This window comes from Apium graveolens, chromosome 11, assembly GCF_009905375.1.
Source record: "Apium graveolens cultivar Ventura chromosome 11, ASM990537v1, whole genome shotgun sequence".
NCBI classification, from domain to species: Eukaryota; Viridiplantae; Streptophyta; class Magnoliopsida; order Apiales; family Apiaceae; genus Apium; species Apium graveolens.
In genome coordinates, this window is record NC_133657.1 from 155,094,826 (window position 1) to 155,117,168 (window position 22,343).

Sequence of the window (22,343 nt, forward strand, 5' to 3'; positions counted from 1 at the left end):
ATTGTAAGAAAATTCTATGAGGGGTAAATGTTCGTCCTAACTTCCTTTGAAATCAATAGCACAGACACGTAACATGTATTCAATTGTTTGGATCGTTCTTTCACTCTGGCCGTCCATCTGTGGATGGTAAGCTGTACTCATATTCAGTCTCATTCCCAAACATTCTTGAAAACTCTTCCAAAATATTGAATTAAATCTTGGATCTCGATCAGATACAATAGACACAAGAACTCTATGACGAACTACAATTTCCTTCAGGTACATATAGACTAACTTGTCGAGTGAAAATCTTTCATTTATAGGCACAAAATGAGCTGACTTGGTAAGTCTATCCACTATAACCCAGATGGCATCATGATTAGCTTTTGTCCTTGGTAATCCAACTATGAAATCCATGGAAATATGCTCCCACTTCCCCTCTGGAATCTCCAATGGCTGTAGTAATCCACTTGGTCTCTGATGTTGTAAAAACCCTGATTTTTTGTAATATTTTAAAACTTCAGTGAATAGTAACTGGAACTAATTATGTAGTACGTATGGAGTTCATCACAAATATGAATAGTGGAATTTTGGAAATCTGAGATCATATTCTTGTTTATCGAGGAAAATAAGTGAATGTAAAAGCCGTCGGAATTCGAAGATTCACGATTTTACTACGTGGTTTCGTATCCGTAAGGAATGGCGTAGAACCGGGAATACTACATGAAATAAATATTATATCAAGGTGTTTCTATGATCAATAGAAAGGAATAGAATTGGTTAAAGGATTATAAGCAATAAAAAGAATTCACTACGAAACGAAATGTTATATGATTAAACTATCGGAATGGAACAACAATCGCTTGTACGATAAATAATCGAATGAGAAATTAATTCCATGCAAGTTGGCCATGCAAAACCAAGCTAACTAGTAGTTAGGAGATGTAACTAGGGAATTATAAGCTAACTATAATAGTTAGTGGAATAGTAAGTGAATAGTAAGTGAATAGTTAGTGAATAGTAATTGGGAGACAAGAAGGTACAAGGCCATACCTCCCCATTTCTACTCATCTAAATTGTCAACCATGCCATTTATTTTGATGATTATTATGCCCATATAAACACTCTATCAAACCCATCTTATACACTCCACCACTTCAACAAAAAAATCAAGCCAACCCCCCCCCCAATCTCTATCATTACTCTCGGCTGCTTCATGCAGAAAAGAGGAAGAGTCATCTTCTTCACTTCACTTCTCCATCATTCCCTCTATTAAAAATTCTATAAAAATTCCCAAAGCTTCCTTACATCCTATTAAAGGTATTTGTATGATTTCATGGCCAAATTCTTAATGGTTTGTGAGAAACAAATTCTTGAAGTTCAAGAACTTTATGGACTATTTTGACTAACTTGGTTTCTTGGTTTTGTTTCTTAAAGATCTAGCCCTTCTAAGTGTTTTTCAAGCAAACCAAGCCCTAATCATCTTATTACTAACCCTCCTAGTTCTCAAGAAGGTATAACTTCCAACTCTTTAAAGTTTTAAGGGTGAGTTTAAGAGTTATTTGTAATGTAGTGTCAAGATCCAAAAGTTTGTGGATGTGTAAGGTTGTTTTGCTCATATTCTTGCTAAGTACTTGAGTTTTTGAGTTGTGATGCTTGTATGTGATGCTAGATAAATTATATAAGGTGTATGTGGGTGGATCTTGAGAAGTCAGAAGTGTTGTGTTGGTCATAAGTAGTGATTGTGTCAAGAACAGGTAGTAGAAATGGAATGTGGAGCCTATTGCACTTGGTCTGCCTTCTGCAGTGTATTCGGCCATGTAAATGTTTGAAATTTGTGACTCATTGTCCACGACTGAGTAGATCTTGATTTTTAGTTTCTGTACATGTGTGGATCATCACGAGGGGATTTACGGTTTAGAAGTTATGACCGTTTTAGTGTAGAGCGTTCATACGAAAAGCCAATTGCACATAGGCCACTTGAATGATGATTTTGAAAGGCTAAAAATAATTTCGGAATCTTGGAAAAATCATGATAATTAAATAATGCAGCAATGAAGACTTTCCAAAAAGAATTTTAAGAAAATATTAATTTTTAGATTTTATAAAAATGTTTTAGTGAAGCAAATCGATAATCACGTACTAACTAAGATCGTTGGTTTTTTATTTTAGATCGCCAACAAAAGCCCCGAGACCATACCACTCCTAGCACTCGAGGCAAGTTTAGGAAACCCTATCACGAATTATCCATGCTATAAATACTGTTGTAATATTGATGCCATGATTTACAGTTTAAAAATATATGTTTGTCTATGATATCAATACATTCAAATTATGCGATTGTTCACGAAAACAAACTTCGTTTTATACGAGTATGAGAAATTGAAACGTAATTTTAATATAATACACGATAGTGGGAGTCGGAGATATTTTTAAATCGATTTAATCCCGAAACGAGCCGAACGCGGAAGATTTCGATTTTAATAAACAAAGTACTTTCGCGTAACATACATATTAAGCAAACGATTGAGATTTGATTTATAACTAAAAGAGATAATCGAATATTCACTTAGGGGATATCCTACTTGATTATTTATTTATAAGTAATACCTAAAGAGTTACTAAAATATCCGGAAAATACTTAAAGAGATATTGAAAAGTTTTTAAATCAATTCACTCTATCTAAAACGTATGTAACCATTCGAAGGATAATTATAAGATGTCAATCTTATCTTAAGTATTTAATTAAGATTTTTATCAATTCATTGAACCTTAATGAGAAAAATTTCGTACTTAAGGTTTTATCAATTCATTGAACCCTTCTTAAAAATATTTTGAGACCGTAAATATTTAATATTCCTTATTCTAAAAATCATTTAAAAATAGACATAGTTCCCAAGGATACTTTCTAAATTATTCAAAATTCTCGGAAGAGATCAATCATCTAAAAACCTTAGGGAACTTAGTCTAAAAGCATAAGGGTTTTGCTTCCTCGCTCAATGAAAAACAAGTGAACAATATATGTAAAACTCTACTACAGTTAAGGGTTTGACAATGATTTTTAAATTCAAAACTCCGACAACTCCCAAGGATCAATTGTATTAAAAGTGATGAATAAATTATCTTATTTAAAGGTCAACTCAGAATGATCTATTCCTTCGATAAAGGATTTTATGTAAATGATATAATTGTTTTGGGACTGGAATGTGGCCTACCCGGAACGAAGAGGTATCGGGTAGTGACCAAGCGTGGAGTGGCGCAGTATATAGTTATATGGTCTCTGTGACCATTGACTTTCGGACTTGCACGGAAATGGGCAACCATCGTGTAATGTCTTGATAAGCCCAAAGGCGTCTAGGTTCGTATTCCTTCTACTAGTAGAGAAAATTTCGTATTCGGCTGATCACCGGTACGTAGTTTATTCCAGTATAGTCCCTTTCCTCCACTTTGGATAAATTTTTATGAAACCTACAGCAGAAGGGCGATAAGGCTGAGTTTTAAATAAGGTTTGAAAGGCATATGGCATAGCCTATTTGTATATTCGAGGATTTAACTCAACTCAAATAAGAATGTAATAAGTAAATAGTGGATCTATCGTCAGAGAGATCTCATATAGTAACATCTGTCAAAGGGTTAAGAAACATTATTCATCTACAGACTTGAAGACTTAATTCACTGGAAGAAGCTCAAGAAATTGATCAAGCCTCAGTGATATAAATCAAGATTGTGGATTTAATCAAGTGACAGAGATCTCGTCAGGGTATCAATTTATTACAAGGATTTAGTCTGAAGAAAATCAAGAGTATCAAGGTCAAGGCTTGAAGAAACGTCACGGAAGTTAGTCACTCATGAACCAGACAGTACATCAAGTGTCAACATTGAAGTGGTGGAATTAATTCATAATTGACAGTAATTTTCAGAAGATTTTCAGAAGAATGGTTGCTGCTCAAGATTAGTATTAATTCTCTATTAATTAATTAAGTCATATAATTTAATTAAGAAAATAAATTATATCTGCAAAGATTAATTTATTGATTAATTGAATTAATTGATTAATTAATTCAGAATTAATATTAAGGATTTTCAGAATTGTTATTAGATTAAAATCTATTAATAATTCAGTAAAACAATTTGATTTGAACTACTATGACAATCGGTATGACAATTGATAGTCATACCGAAAGTCTTGCTAGTTCATTCTGATTGTCTTGCTAACTATTGGGATTGTCTTGCTAGTTCAAAAGGATAGTCTCACCGAAAGTCCTACCAGTTCAAATGGATTGTCATGCCAGTTCATTTGATTGTCTTGCCGAAAGTCTTGCTGATTCAACTGGATTGTTTTGTTTACTTAAACAACAAAACACAACAGAAGTCATTCATGCAATTATTCAACATACAGAACACACAAGTCAAGAGAAAAAGAAGCAGAAAACAAAGGCAAAACATTTTCATTTTTCATTTGCTTTCTTCAAGATTAAATTTCTAGATTGTAAAGTTAAATCCAATCAACTAGAAATCTTTATCTTGTTCTTGTGTATCAATCTAGCGGATTAAAATCCCTAGAACTTAATCTCAAATCGCATTTAGCATTTGATCTTTTAATTGCAAAAATAGAAAAAGTTCATGTCGAATTTATTCTAGATTTGTAATAATTGATTTGAGATTAATCCCTTGTAACCGATACCGTAGTTGTAACACCTTTCAAGTTTAATAAACGTTTTATTTAACTTGAATTTTGTTTCACTTTTTTATTCCGCATTTTATTCGCTTAAACGGTATTGTTTGCATTTAACCCCCTTCTACAAACAAATTGGGACCTAACAATTGGTATCAGAGCCTTCTGATTAACGTACAAATCTAGATCCTGGACTTTTATGTTTCTTTCACTTCTTGAATTTTTTATTCACTCAAAAATTCATAATGACTACACAAAAAGTTGGGACCGTTAAAATTCCACTTTTCGATAAAGAAAATTATGTTATGTGGAAGAAGAAGATGCTACTGTTTTTACAGGTTGCTAATCCCAAATATTTGCAAGTGTTAAAGAAGGGTCCAAAAATTTCTATGGTTATTGAACCAGAGGTAATAGAAAATGATGTGGTGATCACCAAAGCGAGAACTTATGTGAAGGATCCTGAGGACTTCTCTCCTGCTGAAATAGAAGAAGCCTCCCTGGATGCTAGCCTTCAATTAATCTTAGTAGATTCCCTTAATCCCTTGATGAATAGACATGTGATGAATTGTAAAGATTCCAAACATATCTGGGAAACTATTGAGATTATTAATGAAGGCACAGAGGAAGTTAGGGAGAACAAACTAGAAATCCTAACCTCTGAGTATGAATACTTTAAATCCAATCCAGGGGAAGGAATCACTGAAGTGTTTGAGAGGTACAATGCATTGATCAACAACCAGAACATTAATGGTAAATACTATTCCATCAGGGAGGTCAACAAAAAGTTCCTTTTAACACTGTCAACTCATCTCGAACATAGAATCACTGCCATAAGAGAAGCAAGAGATCTGAGTGGGATTTCTTTGGAAAGGCTCTATGGTGTGTTAAAGACTTATGAGTTGGAGCAGATTCAGCAGAAGGAAGTTTACGGGAAAGGAAGAGTGGTCAGCACGTCTACTGCTCTAGTAGCTGATGAACAACAACAACAACCACAATATCAACAACAATCTCAACAGTCAGAAAGAATGGTACAGTCTTCCAAGGTTGAAGATAATGTGATAGTAGCAGAATTTGATTCTCCTACTACAAATCAATCAGGAGATGATTATTATTCCTTGGAAGAACTGGAGCAATTGGAGGATGAGTCAATGGCCCTGATTGTCAAGAGATTCTCAAATGTCAGATTCAAAAGGAATCCCAAGTTCAAGTACAAGTCCAACTACAACAGATTCCAGAAAGGTGGATCTTCATCCTCTAACACCAGCAGTGGTGGGTATAAAATAGGGATGGTTGATCGAAGCACCATTCGATGTTTCAACTGCAATGAGTTGGGACACTTTGCCACAGAATGCAGGAAGCCAAAACAAGCTAGGAAGAACTCTTACGATTCTAATCAGAAGAGTAAATCTAAAAGGGCTTACCTGGCAAAGGGAAGAAGCTGGGATGATACTGACAGTGAAGATGAAGAAGTTGGGAATCTTGCTCTCATGGCTAGTGATGCAAGCACCTCATCGTCAAGAAAAGAGGTAAAATTTACTGATGCTGAATTAGTTTATCATCTAGGAGGTTCCTTAGATTGTGCTCGTCGTGATAATGAATTGTTAAATCAACAAATCAAAGACCTTGAGAAAGAGGTCAATGAATTAAGACTTGTACACATTAATCAAGATAAATTAAAAGATCAAGTGTCTTTTCTAGAGAATAGAGTTGACTGTTATAGAAAACTTGAAACTATTCTTAAAGACAAGATCAGTGGTCTTGAGGCTAAGGTTAAAGCTTACTTTAATTCTTGTTCGAAGTCCAAAGAGTTTTACAATAAGCAAGCTGTTAATCAAACATCTGGTATAGGTTATGATTACAATGCTGCTATTGGAAAATTAGGCATAAACTCCCCTCCTCATGTCTGTGCTAAAGGCAGGGAAGTACCATATGTGCTTAAGGGTGTTGATGAACCCCTCTATAAAGAATCAATTGCTGAACCATTTGATGAGACCTCTTTTATTATTCAAGAAGAAATCCGTGCTGAAGATAATGCTAATGAGAAAGCTGTCTCCAAGTCAAGTGTGTCAAAAGTTCCAGTCAAGGTTGTGAAAGCAACTGAGACTAACTCAGACACACATGAGTTGGATAACACAAATGCCATGTCTACCATGCATAAATTGCCTATTGTTAATCCTTCTCATAAAGCATGTGGTGTTCCTGATTGTATGTCTTGTGCTTTTAATCTGATGTTTGCTTATTTTAATGGTAAGCATGTTTCTAATGATATGACTACTCCTCGTCAGCATGTGAATAATAGAAAGCATGATAAGTCTAAGACTGCTAGTCCTCCTAAAGCTAGAAAGGAGACATTTGTGCCTAAGCCTAAACAGAAATTTGTCAAGGCTGTTCACAAGGTCAAATGTTCAGTCATTGAGAACGTTGAGAATATTAAAATTAAGAATGTTGTTTTGCCTGATAAAGGCCAATTTTACAAGTATGCCGGACCCAGCCAAGCTTGGGTTCCGAAGAAGGTCTAATCCATTTGTATTGCAGGGCATTAAACAGGTACAACCGGTAGTGTGGATTCTTGACAGCGGATCGTCAAGACATATGACCGGAGATAGAGCCCTGCTATCAAATGTGGTTGAGAAAGCTGGCCCAGTGGTTACCTTTGGAGATAACAGCAAAGGTTTAACGGAGGGATATGGCTGTTTGCTAGCTGGAAATGTTATCATTGAAAATGTATATGTTGTGCAAGGACTTGAACACAATCTGCTTAGCATTAGTCAGTTCTGTGACAACGGCTACAATGTTTTATTCGACAAGCTCAGATTCTGCACAAGAAAAGTGAAAAACCCTCCTTCATGGGAATCCGGAAAGGAAATCTGTTCGTAGCTCACATGAACTCTGGATGCAATCCTGAAGTCAATTGTTTCTATGCAAAGGCATCGTCAGATGAGAGTTGGCTATGGCACAAAAGACTTTCTCATCTCAATTTTAAAACAATGAATTCTCTTGTAAAAAGAGAATTGGTAAGAGGTCTGTCTCAGCTGGAATTCTCTCCAGAAGGACTATGTGAGGCTTGCCAGAAAGGAAAGTCAAAGAAAGCAAGTCACAGAGGCACTAACACATCTTCCATAACTGGTGTTCTGCAATTATTGCACATGGATTTATTTGGACCAGTTAATGTCCTTTCGATGTCAAAGAAGTGTTACTGTCTTGTGATAGTTGATGACTATTCCAAGTATACGTGGGTTTTATTTCTTCATTCTAAGGATGAAACACCACAAATTGTGATTGATCATATCAAGATGATTGAGTTAGATTCTAACGTCCCTAATAGAGCAATAAGGTCAGATAATGGGACAGAATTCAAGAATTCACTTCTCAATGAATTCTGTACAGACAAAGGGATTACCAGACAATTTTCAGCTCCTAGAACCCCTCAGCAAAATGGAGTGGTAGAAAGGAAGAATCGTACATTGATTGAAGCTGCAAGAACGATGTTAAGTGAATCCGGTCTTCCAATGTACTTTGGGCTGAAGCTGTCAATACTACATGTTATACTCAGAATCGAAATCTAATCAACAAAGACTTCATGAAAACTCCTTATGAGATTTTGAATGAACAGAAACCTTCTATCAAATACTTTCATGTATTTGGTGCCAGATGCTTCGTGCTCAAGGATGGAGATGAGCGTCGTGGTAAATTCGAGGCAAAGGCATATGAGGGTATTTTTGTTGGATATGGAAGAAGATCATACAGAGTGTATATCATTGATCAACACAAAGTAACTGAAAGTGTCAATATTACATTTGATGACACTAAACTCCCTAGTATCCAAACTGAAGATCCTTTTGAGAAACTGAAGTTTGATGATATGTCAGATTCAGAATCAGAACATGGTCAAGAACCTGAGGTTGTTGCTGGTGAAGAACTGTTAATCTTGATGATACTCAAGGTAATAGTGATGGAAACTTTGGCAACAATGTAGATACCACTGCTACTGATGGAGAATCTTCAAGTCAACATGGCAACAACTCAGGGGGAGATGCTGAAGGATCATCTAGTAGGACACAACATCACAATGAATTTCAAGGCGAATCATCAAGATCAAATCTTCCAAGACAGACTATCTGGAATAAAGCTCACCCTTTTGAGTTGATTATTGGTGATCCAGATGTTGGAGTCAGAACTAGACGTGCTACTCAAAATGAGTGTCTGTTCTCAGGATTTCTTTCTGAGATGGAACCTAAGAAGATTGAAGAAGCACTAACTGATCCAGATTGGGTGATTGCTATGCAAGATGAACTCAATCAGTTTGAAAGTCAACAAGTCTGGAAACTGGTACCTAGACCTACACACAAGAAAGCTGTTGGTACTAGGTGGGTATTCAGGAATAAACTAGATGAAGATGGTGTGGTTACAAGAAACAAGGCAAGACTGGTAGCAAAAGGGTATTCTCAAGCTGAAGGCATTGATTATGATGAAACCTATGCTCCAGTGGCTAGACTTGAGGCCATCAGGATATTTCTGGCATTCGCAGCATTCTCAAACTTTAAAGTTTATCAAATGGATGTCAAGAGCGCCTTTCTGAATGGAAAGTTGGATGAAGAGGTATATGTAGAGCAACCTCCTGGTTTTGAAGATCCAGATCATTTGGATTTTGTCTTCTTTCTTTTCAAGGCTATCTATGGGCTCAAACAGTCTCCAAGAAAATGGTATGACACTCTCTCTGAATTTCTTATTGAAAATAGCTTTATTAGAGGTGTCATAGACAAAACTCTCTTTTCTAAAAAACATAAGAATGATACTATATTAGTCCAAGTCTATGTGGATGATATAATATTTGGGTCTACTAATGATAATCTCTGTAAGAGATTTGCTAAGTTAATGCACAGCAAGTTTGAAATGAACATGATGGGAGAGCTGAAGTTCTTTCTTGGATTACAAGTAAATCAAAGATTAGATGGAACATTTATTTGTCAATCCAAGTATCTCAAGGAACTCCTCAAAAAGTACAATCTAGAGGATTCTGCATCAGCAAGGACTCCATCAACTACAGCTGTCAAGCTTGGACCATGTGAAAACTCCATTAAGGTAGACGTCACAAGCTACAGAGGTATGATTGGCTCGTTACTCTATCTTACTGCAAGTAGACCAGATATTATGTATGCTACATGCTTATGTGCAAGGTTCCAAGCGGATCCTAGAGATATTCATCTCGTTGCTGTTAAACGAATCTTAAGATATCTTAAGGGAACACCAAATCTAGGTATTTGGTACCCTAAAGAATCTGGTTTTAACCTTGTTGGATATACAGATTCAGATTACGCAGGAAGTGTTGTTGATAGGAAAAGCACCTCAGGAAGTTGTCAATTCCTAGGAAGCAGGCTAGTCTCATGGTACGGCAAGAAACAGCAAACAGTTTCCAACTCAACGGCCGAGGCTGAATATATTGTTGCTGGAAGCTGCTGTGCTCAGATCTTGTGGATTAGGAACCAGCTACGGGACTATGGCTCTGTATTGAACAAAATTCCTATTTTATGTGACAATACAAGTGCAATAGCCATCACCAACAACCCTGTGCAGCACTCAAGGACAAAGCACATTGACATCAGGTATCATTTTATTAGAGAGCACGTCATGAATGGTACTGTTGAACTATTCTTTGTTCCAACAGAAGAACAAATAGCAGATATTTTCACTAAACCACTTGATGAATCCACATTTACCAGATTAGTTGGTAAATTGGGCATGTTGAATAGTTTTAGTGATTAATTTAGTTAATATCTGAGATCTGTTCTTGAATGAATTTACAAATGAATTTTTCATAAATGAAAAGTTCATTTGCAAATTTGTTTTATCATTCTATCATATTTCTTGCTTATTTCTATGGAATTTTTATTATCTTATCGGTTTTATTTACTCGACTTGTTAACTTCAAATATCTAAAAATATTTTATTTTCTCTAAAAATATTTTTCTATGAATTTAATTTATTTAAATTCAAAAGAAATCTATTTTTGGACTGAAAATATTATTATCTCTGAAATATTTTAATTATTTTAATTTTGTAAATATTTTCTGATATTTTTACTAAGTTATATAAGTCTTTATTTCAGTACATATTTATATATGTGTGTTTCTGTGTTTAAAGCTGATATGACAATCGGCAAGACAATTGAAATTGTCTTGCTAAAAGTTATTTCAGTTTAAATTTTGTTTATTATGTTATTCAGTATAGTTTTATACTGGCAAGACAATCGGTATGACTATCAATTGTCTTTCCAGTTATAAACCTAATATATAATTATTTTCCTTTTATTATTATACTGGTATGACAATCGGTATGACTATCAGATTGTCATACCAGTTATAAATTTAGTGTTTATTCTTTTATTTGTTTTCCTTCTTTTACCTGGTATGACAATCGGTATGACAATCCCGGATTGTCATACCAGTAATACTACTTAATGGTTTATGTGTCTGTTTTTTTATTTTCATCAGTTCATTTTATTTCAAAATTTCAACAGTCTTCTTCTCTTTCTCTCTCTCTTCGAACTGCTACTCCAAAGTCACCATTGTTTCTTGCTCGAGTTTTTACTCAGCATACAAAAATCATCACTCCTGTGATATATACATACAAGTATATACATACAGAAGTGTTGTTGGATTTTTGTTAAAAGAAATCAAACAAATCAAAATCAGTTTATGTTTTTTGATTTTGGGTATTTTTTATTTTATTTTATTTTTAATTTCTGATTTGTGTCTTTTGGTTTTTCAAAACTGTGTTTGTGAGTTAGAAATTTTAACGAGATACATTCCTGTCTAAATTTTTCGATTATAATTAATTTAATTCGAATTATTAAATTAATTTAATTAATTCGAATTTTTTAATATTATTCTTAAAATTCTGAAAGTGTGTGTCTTATTATTATTTTAAAATGGCTCTCAATTTCCAAATTGTCGCGCATAATCAGGTTGGTTATTTTAATCCGGAAAAATGTGATGTGGAAAAATTTAAGCCTTGGATTAGATTTTTAAATGACCATTCGATTGTTAGCTCTGCTATTAAATCAAATATGATTTTAAATGTCGATCTGCTTAGACTGATTTGCACAACCTCTACTGTGGCCGATGATTCAAAATCTTTTTCATTTACCGTGGCAAACACACAGTATGTGGTTGATGAAACAGTAGTCAATCAGGCGTTAAATTTTCCATTGGACAATTTCTGTAATTTACCCTCTGAAAATGATATCACAAACTTTTTCCGTGCTATTCACTATCAGGGGGTGATCAATTTAACCAAACTTTCTAAATCCAATTTGGTGTCTGAATGGGATATTTTCTTCGATACACTTTCTAAAGTGTTTGCCAACTGCACTAAATCCAACTTTCACAACATCACTTTCACTCTGCAGTATATTGGTCTTGCGGTTGTTTTCAATCAAAGGATCAATTTTGGCAAACTACTTTTTCCCATTCTCTTGAGACGTCTCACTACTGCTTTACGTGATCATTCTACAAATCGTAGGGTATCATGTTACTATGCTCATTTTCTCATGCTTATAGCAGATCATCTTCTCACACCTGAACACAAAGCCCTTTTTGCTAACTCCGCAGTAACCGAACCCCCTCCGGTAAGCAAAAAGATTTACACCCGCCAAGACACAACCTTCAAATTCATGCAAGTTCCAGTACTTGTATCTGCTTTCATGGCCACCTATATTCCTTTACCTATTTTCAATCTTCCCGGTCATGAACAGCAACCTCAACCTCCAATGGTTCAAGCCACCCAGGCTCCTCCAACATCAGATGCTCTTCCATTACAGGTAGTAATTCCTCACTCTCACTCCATTCCTACTTCTGTTGAAAGACCCCCAGTGGTTGATAGGGCTGACCATGAAGTTGTAGAACCACAGCTTCAATCCCAGGTCATAGAGCCAAACACAGAGTCACATTCTATCTCAACCACTCCCCCTCTGTCTAAAATGTTACCCAGAAGATTAATAGGAAGTAGTGCATTGTTAAATGTGAGTGAACCCTCAGCTCTGCCTCCTCCAAAGAAAAGAAGAACTTATACTGAGGCATCTGAAAGCCCATCCTTGTCCTCCCAACAGGACATGGACTTTGAAATGGCCGATGAACAGTTACTAGAGACATTATCTCAACAGGATGAATCTATTGAAATTCGCCATAGGGCCATGGCATCTTGTACTGAGTCAAGCACAATTCCATTACTCACAATGGAACCATACATATCCACAGATGATACTCAGGACACAGAGCGAGGAGCGCACATAAAGTCTATTACAGTGCCTGCCATAGTTACGGCAGAAGAGCAGTCACATGCTTCTGAGGGAAAATCTGACTCTCAGCCACCCTTAATAGAGTCATTTTCTCCCCTCCCAGATCAAACACCTCTGGCTCCCTCACGGGATTCTCCACTCGCAGATTTATCTGGAGAAAGTGGAGGGCAACTCGGTCAATCTATCCCTGAAGCAATTCAGACATCTATTTCACATGAAATGATAGGTTTGACTGAGGATCGGGACTCGCAAATTCCCATTGCACCACCACTGACCTCTCTTGAAGAGGCTAGGGTGATTTTAACTGCAGGTACAGAAGAACAGCAACAGGAAGACTCCTCACGAGCAATTATATTGAGAAAAACACAAGCACGTGAGGCGAGTGAACCAAACACGAGTGAAATTCAGGTGAGAGCACACACAGACACTGATACTGTAAACCTGTTAGCTCAAATTGCTGCCCTAAAAGAAGAACTTTGTAAAAGCCAAGCTGAAGCTCAAGCATTCAAAGCACAAATGGTTGAACGGTCTTCTTCTTCCACCTCTGTCAACAATCAGCTAGCACTCATAAGGAATGATATCTCAGATCTCAAGAACACTGTCACACCAAAGCTCAATTCCATTCAGGAAACTCCAACTTTATCAGCTGATGACATTTCTGACTTCTGCTCTCTACATACAAGGATGACTTCTCTTGAAGATTTGGTTGAAATGAATCATTCACTGGATTCCTCTAGATTTCTGAAGATAGAGACAGGTATGGAACATCTGAATGAAGGGATGAAGCACCTGTACTACATGATCAAAAATTCTCACTGTCCCAATGAAGAACAAAGGACTTACTTTGAAGGGCCGTCTGGTGGAGGCTCAGGCTCGGGAGGTGATGGAGGTCATGGAGGATCTAAGGGAAAATCAGTAGAGGATCCCTCAACTAAGGGGGAGAAGAAAGGGAGTAGTGGAAAGGGGAAAGAAAAAGATACCTCTGCTGGGGACAAAGGAAAGGCTGATGATGTCTATTACAGTGGAGAACAAGATGACTTTGACATTTTTGACATTCCCACTGAACCAGTCTTGGAAGATAAAGATGGTTTATTTGAAGCTGAAGAGGAAAGTGATTTTGGAGATTGGGAAGAGGAAGCTACAGTGGATCCTATCTTTGAGAAAGAGTTTCAGCAGCAGCAGTCAGAGATGAAAAGAAAAGAAGCTGAACTCAAAAAGGTCTCCCAGATCATTGACAAGAGGAAAGACATACAAAGAACAGAAACTCTTCAAAAGCAACGACTTCATGACATTAAGGCTCAAGAAAGGAGAAGAGATGTCAGACTGAAGATTGGTGAAAAATGGGATGAAGCTAGGAGAGTACTTGATATGCCTCAGCTGAGCACTAACAATGATAGACAGTTCCTACATCTTCTTGACAAGCTGGAAATCTCAAATCCTAACAATGACATGTACATGAATGCTATCAAGACTGAAGTCTCAAGGATCACAGCTGCTTTTGATAGATCCCTAAATGAGATGAGCATTTTTGTATATTGTCAGAGTGAAGGATCTTTCAAGGTGTCACTTCATCTGTTTGAGAATCGTTCTTTGTCAGAGATTTGGGTTCTTCTCAACAAGGTAAAAAGAAGCTCAGAATTGAATGAAGTTCTTCGAGAAAGGCTTAAAGAGTTTGCCAGCAGGGCTAGTCCTCAAGTGGTCAACAATCCTTATCAGGTGAGATTCTTTAAGTCTGATTGTCTTCAAATCTGTCAGCTAGATGTACAATCTCTTAAAGACTACTCAGCTAAGCATCTGGTCTGGATGGAACATCATTTAAGAACTGCTGGATACTCATCCATGTTGAAGACTCAAGCTGCTGATTTGATTCAAGCTTATTGTGAAAAGAATATTAAAAGGTACAATCAGATCAAGAATAAGCTGAAGTCAGTTGGAGTTCAACCAGTCAGACCAACAAGCTTCACTTCAGAAAAGGATCGTGTCTTTGACAAAGAGTTGCTTCAAGATTTAGAAGACAACTGAAATCAATTAGCTCAAAACTCAATGTAATATGATTAGAGCTTTATGAATCAAGATAGTCTAATATAGTTATATGTTCAGGCTAGAGGAACATCTATCTTGTATTCACTTGTAAATTTCTTTTGGAATCTGGAAAATGTTAAATATAATCCAGAACTTTTCTGCTATTTACTTTGCATTTCTGTTTATATCTTTTTCTTATTTGTTAGTTGAGTTATCCTCTAGGTATTTGTTGTTATTGTCTAACAAGCAAATAGGGGGAGATTGAAAGGCATATGGCATAGCCTATTTGTATATTCGAGGATTTAACTCAACTCAAATAAGAATGTAATAAGTAAATAGTGGATCTATCGTCAGAGAGATCTCATATAGTAACATCTGTCAAAGGGTTAAGAAACATTATTCATCTACAGACTTGAAGACTTAATTCACTGGAAGAAGCTCAAGAAATTGATCAAGCCTCAGTGATATAAATCAAGATTGTGGATTTAATCAAGTGACAGAGATCTCGTCAGGGTATCAATTTATTACAAGGATTTAGTCTGAAGAAAATCAAGAGTATTAAGGTCAAGGCTTGAAGAAACGAGAGAGAGCATGATGAGGCCCATTTAGCTGAGATCGAGGTAGCTGACCCTGCCCCTACTGTGGGCTTAGAAGTATTAGAGTACCCGGAGACTGACCCTGAGGAGGACTCGGAGGAGGACCCCACTGAGCCAGACACTGAGATAGCCCCTCCTAAGGATATTCCATACGGCAGCAAGGAGGTTCCATCTCCAGAGATGATGAGGGTGGATGTGCATAAGAGGTCGATAGAGTGTTTGTTAGATCAGATCTCAGCAGCCTAGGCTCGAGTCGCTGAGCTCGAGAATGAGATGGGAGTAGCAGATTTGATGGATAGGATGATAGCTCTGCAGGCCAGAGTCACTGCACTGACTGAGGAGTTAGAGGCGGAGCTAGGGGCAGCCACCCCAGTGAGGACACCCACCCCGTCCCCTGTACCAGTTAGTCCCGCACGGACTGAGACCGACGATGGCATGGACCCTATTCTTGACGGTGTGGCAGCGACTCCTGCAGATTCCCCACTTCCACCACCCCTACCAGTCATATCCCTAGCAGTTCACGACTGGGTGGTAGGTCGCTATGCTACTGATCTGACAGCGGCCGAGGCTCGTATTGCCGAGCTGAGGGACCAGCTTTCCATCGAGCGGCACATGAAAATAAAGGCCCGAGGCAGGAGAGGATACCCCAGCGCCCGATGCGTGTGCAGGACCATTCGCCGCATAGAGCAGAGGACCCTCGGTAGGATTCATCGCTTATCCCCACAGCGTGACTTGGTGAGTAGACGCGAGGTTATCAGAGTTGTGGTCCACGCTATGAGGCGGATTCGTGATGTTGTTCGTGGCTAGTAGACACTATTAGTAGTTGGTTGTTGTTCCTCAGCGGTGGTACTTAGTTATTTTGTGATAGTTGTTTTGGGTTGTTATCTTTGATAGTGCCACCAACTAAGGATTATTGTATTAAGGCTGATTGTACTTTTATTATTCAGTATGTTGTACCCAGACCTGGCGTATGGCCAAATTATGTATAATTATCATGTTGATTAGTTGCGATTTCTAGATTGTGGTTTAATCTTCTTTCATACCTGCATAATTACATACTGTCATAACAAATCAGGAAGCATGAGGATTGGAAAATGAAAACAACAACCTAAATAAGTTTATGTAACAGGAAAATGCCGCCAAGGAGAATAGTAACAAGAACTCGCCCGGCTGCATCTGGCGGCCAGGGTAGTAATAATGAACAAGGGCATCGAACACAGACCCCACCATTAAGAATTAACGAAGAACGAAATGAGTATGATGACGAGGACTATGAAGAGTCAGAGGCTGAAGATACTCAGGGGATGGAAATGCCAGTGAACCCTATGGAGCAGTTTGTCAGTTTGTAGAACTTCTGAGGTAGAACCTGCAACAGCAACGACCACCCCAGCAACCCCAGCAGGCCATGGCTAATGCATTTAAATCTTTCAAGTCGGTCAAGCCCCCAGAGTTTCACGGTGTTGGTGACCCAGTTCAGGCCAGGGCTTGGCTGAAAGAGGTAGAAAAGACCTTTGAGCGAATTGGCACTGAGGAAGCACATAAGACTAATTTTGCCACTTATCTCTTAAAGGGTGAGGCTAACTATTGGTGGGAAGCCAAGAAAAATATGGAGCCCCAAGGGATTGTTACTTGGGAAAGATTCACTGAGTTGTTCTTAAAGAAGTATGTCCCGAAGTTTATGGAGATTCAGATGCAGCGAAAGTTCCTAGAGCTGAAACAAGAGAATATGAGCGTAGCGGAATATGAAGCTAAGTTCACAGAATTGTCAAGGTTTGTGCCACAACTGGTGGGCACCGAAGAGAAAAAGGCTGAGAGATTTCAACAGGGATTGAAGCAGTGGAATCGGAACAAGCTGGCAATTCTGGAGATAACTGACTATGCCACCCTAGTGCAGAAGGCCATAATAGCTGAAACAGGGAGTGAAATGAGCCAGAAAATGAAGCAAACTAAGAAATGAAAGTATGATGGTCGAAGCAGGAGTGTGGGAGAGGAGAGCTTCCCTAGTAAGTTTGTTAGGGGGACGGCCTCCCAACCCAACCACTGTATAGGATTCGGGGGATCAGGGAGCGTGAGTGTGGCCCAGAGCGGGAACCAGACGGGAATGTCTTATCATAGCCAACCAAGACCTCCTCTGCCAGAATGCAAGAGCTGTGGTAAGAGGCATTCTGGGCAATGTATGCAGAAACCGGTGACATGCTTTAAATGTGGTAAGGTGGGGCACTATGCCATAACTTGTAACCAGGAAGCGGCTAAGTGTTTTCAGTGCAGAAAGACAGGACATGTGAAGAAGGACTGCCCTGCGGCAGCCCCAGCTAGCTCGAGGGGTAGTGTAGCTGCATCTAACAGAGTGCCGACTGCTAGGACCTTTAATATGACTGTGAAAATGCCGTGAGGAACACCAATGTTATATCAGGTACGCTCCTCCTAAACTCCAATTCCACCAATGTGCTATTTGATTCTGGAGTTACCAAGTCTTTCGTATCTAAGGAATTTGCTGAAAAATTGAACTTAAAAGTGGAACCTTTGAAAGAATCTTTTCAAGTGGAAATAGCTAATCAAGAGATTATCCCTGTAAATCAAGTTTATGGTAACTGCAACCTAGAATTAGGTGCGGTAAGATACCAAGTAGATTTAATTCCCTTTCGACTAGGGGAGTTTGATGTGATATTAGGAATGGATTGGCTATCTAGAAACCATTCGCAGATTGATTGTGAGGGGAAGAAAGTAAAATTGAAAACACCTAGTGGTAAGAGTATAATAATTAAGGGACAACGGCAAACCAAGAAATTTCTAACTATGGTGCAGACCAAGAGACTTTTAAGGCAAGGATGTGAGGCCTACTTGGCTCACGTGGTGGATACCAAACGAGAAACCCCTGAGATACACACCATACCTGTAGTTAATGAGTTTGAGGATATATTTCCCAAGGATCTTCCCGGACTACCCCCGGATCGGGAGATAGAATTTGCCATTGATTTAGCTCCCGGTACGGCACCAGTATGAAAGGCCCCGTATCGTTTGGCCCCCGTTGAAATGAAAGAGTTGGCTGATCAACTGCAAGATCTATTGAATAAAGGAATGATTAGACCGAGCGTATCCCCGTGGGGTGCACCCGTACTATTTGTGAAGAAGAAGGATGGCAGCATGAGACTGTATATCGATTATTGAGAGTTGAACAAGCTGACCATTAAGAACAAGTACACATTGCCAAGAATAGATGACCTCTTTGACCAGCTAAAGGATGCAACGTGTTTTTCCAAGATTAACCTTAGGACAGGTTATCATCAACTTAAGAAAAAACCGGAAGATATACCTAAGACTGCATTTCGCACTAGGTACGGACATTATGAGTTCCTAGTTATGTCATTTGGTTTGACTAACGCGCCCGCGGCTTTCATGGATCTGATAAACAGAGTCTTTAAAAAGTATCTGGACGAATGCGTGATAATCTTCATCGATGATATTCTAATTTACTCTAGATCGGAGGAGGAACAAGATCGGAGGAGGAACATGCAGAACACCTCAAGATAGTATTGGAAATCTTGCGGAAAGAAAAATTGTATGCCAAATTCTCAAAGTGTGAATTTTGGTTGAAAGAAGTTCAGTTTTTGGGTCATGTGATTAGTAAGGATGGAATTCTCGTACACCATGCAAAGATAGAAGCTGTCGCTAATTGGGAACAACCAACCACGCCCACCGAGGTAAGAAGCTTTGTTGGACTGGCCGAGTATTATCGAAGGTTTGTTAAGGATTTCGCCACGATAGCAGGCCCATTGACTAGACTTACTTGGAAAACAGAAAAGTTTGTTTGGAAAGAGAAATGTGAGGAGAGTTTCCAAGAATTAAAGAAAAGGTTAGTATCGGCCCCAGTCTTTGCCCTACCAGACGATAAAGGGAACTTTGTGATTTATAGTGATGCGTCCCATAAGGGTTTGGGATGTGTGCTGATGCAGCACGGTAAGGTTATTTCCTATGCATCCAGGCAATTAAAGGAATATGAAGTGAGGTACCCCACCCATGACTTAGAATTAGCCGCCATAGTGTTTGCCCTTAAGATGTGGAGACATTACCTATACGGAGAAAAGTGTGAGATTTATACTGACCACAAGAGTCTTAAATATATCTTCACCAAGAAGGAACTAAACATGAGGCGGAGAAGGTGGTTAGAATTGATTAAGGACTACGACTGCGAAATTCTTTATCACCCGGAGAAATAGTGTTGAGGGAGAACAAGGAACTGGTAAGCGTAGAGGAGGCCAAATGTGACCCAGACGAGAAGGGAATTAGGAGGCATGCTGATAAGTGACATTTTATACCACTTAGAACGTCTTAAAATGGCTTAAATTGGTGTCTTAAAATCAAGTATTTTGTGTATTTGATGCGTTTTTCTAGTGTTTATGCATTTCAGGGTTTTAGTTGCATTTCGGGGGAAGAATCATCAAGAATAAGCCTAGCCATGTGTTCACCATTGCGAGAGGAAAGAAACGGGCAGATTACGGCGAAGAAACGGAGCAAAATCAGAATTTTTTCCAGTAGAGGTCTGAGCGCCCGCTCAGCATTGCTGAGCGCCCGCTCAGCATTGCTGAGCGGCCGCGCAGCAAGCTGAGCGCCCGCTCAGCATTGCTGAGCGGCCGCGCAGGGTCGGGAAAAAAGGCAAATTATTTTAGGACTTCTACTTCTGTTTGGTTTCCACTTCTATGTAATCTGAGTTTTATGGGACTATTATATAAGTAGATTTGAGACGTTTTCACAAGTGTGGATTGAAGAAGATTGTGTTTTTACGCAAGGAGCGAAAGAGATAAGGAAGAAGACCGATTTAGCACACCGCAACAAAGAGGAAGCATATATTCTTGTGATTCTTATTTCGTTGTAACGTTGGATGCTAGTTTTCTTGCTTTGAACTTATTTACTCTTGTGACGTACTCTGTTTTAATATAATTAGTTTAGTTATTATTTTCTTGTGTTTGTTTATCATGATTTCATATGAACCCATGATGACGATAAGTGCTATTATGGGCTAATCGTGATCATGGGGTTGCAACGGATTTATTATGGAATTTTTTAGTTAATTGTTTAATACTTTAGTGTGTGATGATTGCATGATATCTAGTATTGGTTGTGCGTATTCGTCTTATGTGCGTCGCGAACATATAAGATAGGGTGTTAATCTCTTGTGAAGCGACGGTGGATCTTGAGATTTAGAACTTGCCATGCTAGCATAGGTTCATGTACGTTGTGCATGATTAGTGGGTAACTCTAACAGTTTTATTTGCCCTATGTAATCAAAAGGAATAACTTGTGCTTAAATCGTTGTGTTGTCAATTTCTGTAGACATATGGGAACTCAACATAATTGATGACTATTCAACTTCTATCTTAATTGTGGATGCTTGGTAGAATGGTATTAGTACAATGAAAGTTGGCTTTTATCAGTTTTGTGTTATTTGATTAATATCATCACTGTCACATGCTAAGGGTAATAACAACGACTATAGAAGGAAGTAATAATGAAGTTGTGATCTCATGAGTGTTTTATTATTGATAAATTGAAGTGTCAGTTAATTGATTAATTAAGTAGTTAATTATAGTTAATATTTAATCAACAATTTTAAGTGTTAGTGTCTTAACATTGAGAAGTAATCATACATTGGTGAGTGAGTTTAATTAGACAATAATTTAGTCTGAGTCTCTGAGGGAACGAACTAGAAAGTATTCTATATTACTTGCGAACGCGTATACTTGCATGAATATTAGTGCATGTTTTCGCCCTAACAAGTTTTTGGCGCCGCTGCCGGGGAACTCGGCGTATTTGTTTAGTTTATGTACTGACCATCATTGGTCATTAGGACTCAGTGATTAGGACGTAGTAGTTACTTATTTTTTTCCGGTTGTGTTGCAGGTACTTTAGCAAGCATTTATGCAAACTCGTTCTCGTGCTCGCAAGAGGACTTTAGATACAGCTGAGGAGACAGACGAAGTTCTTGATATTCCGGAGAAGTTAAATTTTAAGGATTCGGATTCAGGAACTGAGCAGAAAGAACCAGTAAATATGGGAGATCGTATTGTTCAAGCTGATCCAGCTCTTATGGATTTTTCTCGGCCTAAAATTGATGACATTCAGTCAAGCATCCTTCATCTGGCTATTCAAGCTAACACCTTTGAAATCAAGCCGAACACTATTCAGATGGTGCAGAATTCTGTTTCTTTTGGAGGAGCGGCAACTGAAGACCCCAACATGCACATAAGGAATTTTGTCGAGATATGCAGCACTTTTAAGTATAATGGCGTGACTGATGAGGCTATCAAGTTGAGGCTTTTCCCATTCTCACTGAGGGACAAGGCTAAAGACTGGTTACATTTTGAACCAGCTGGGTCCATCACTACATGGCAAGATCTTGCGCAAAAGTTTCTGGTAAAGTTTTATCCGATGGCAAAGACTGTTGCTATGAGGAGTGCTCTTACTCAGTTTGTGCAGCAACCTATAGAATCTATGTGTGAGGCTTGGGAATGCTACAAGGAAATGTTGAGAAAATGTCCACATCATGGAATGCCGGATTGGATGGTGATCACTGGTTTCTATAATGGTTTGGGGGCCCAATCTCGGCCCATGCTCGATGCAGCAGCTGGAGGCGCCTTATGGGCTAAAAGCTATACTGAGGCGTATAATCTTATAGAGACGATGGCTGCAAATGAGCATCAAAACCCAACTCAGAGGATGACGTCAGGCAAGGTAGCAGGTATTCTGGAAGTTGATGCAGCCACCGCTATTGCAGCCC

At 38.3% G+C, this 22,343-nt stretch overlaps 1 protein-coding gene and 1 non-coding gene across 2 annotated transcripts; one reads left to right on the forward strand and one right to left on the reverse strand.

Annotated features, from left to right (window-relative positions):
• Positions 1–17,669: 17,669 nt before the first annotated feature.
• Positions 17,670–18,571, forward strand: LOC141696034 (uncharacterized). Its single transcript, XM_074500227.1, has 2 exons — positions 17,670–17,892; positions 17,982–18,571. The coding sequence occupies exons 1-2, from the start codon at positions 17,670–17,672 to the stop codon at positions 18,569–18,571; spliced, it is 813 nt and encodes a 270-aa protein (XP_074356328.1).
• A 3,438-nt stretch (positions 18,572–22,009) lies between these two features.
• On the reverse strand, positions 22,010–22,116 carry LOC141699610 (small nucleolar RNA R71). The gene has a single exon (XR_012566052.1). It is a non-coding gene; the product is annotated as a small nucleolar RNA R71 (small nucleolar RNA).
• Positions 22,117–22,343: the final 227 nt, after the last annotated feature.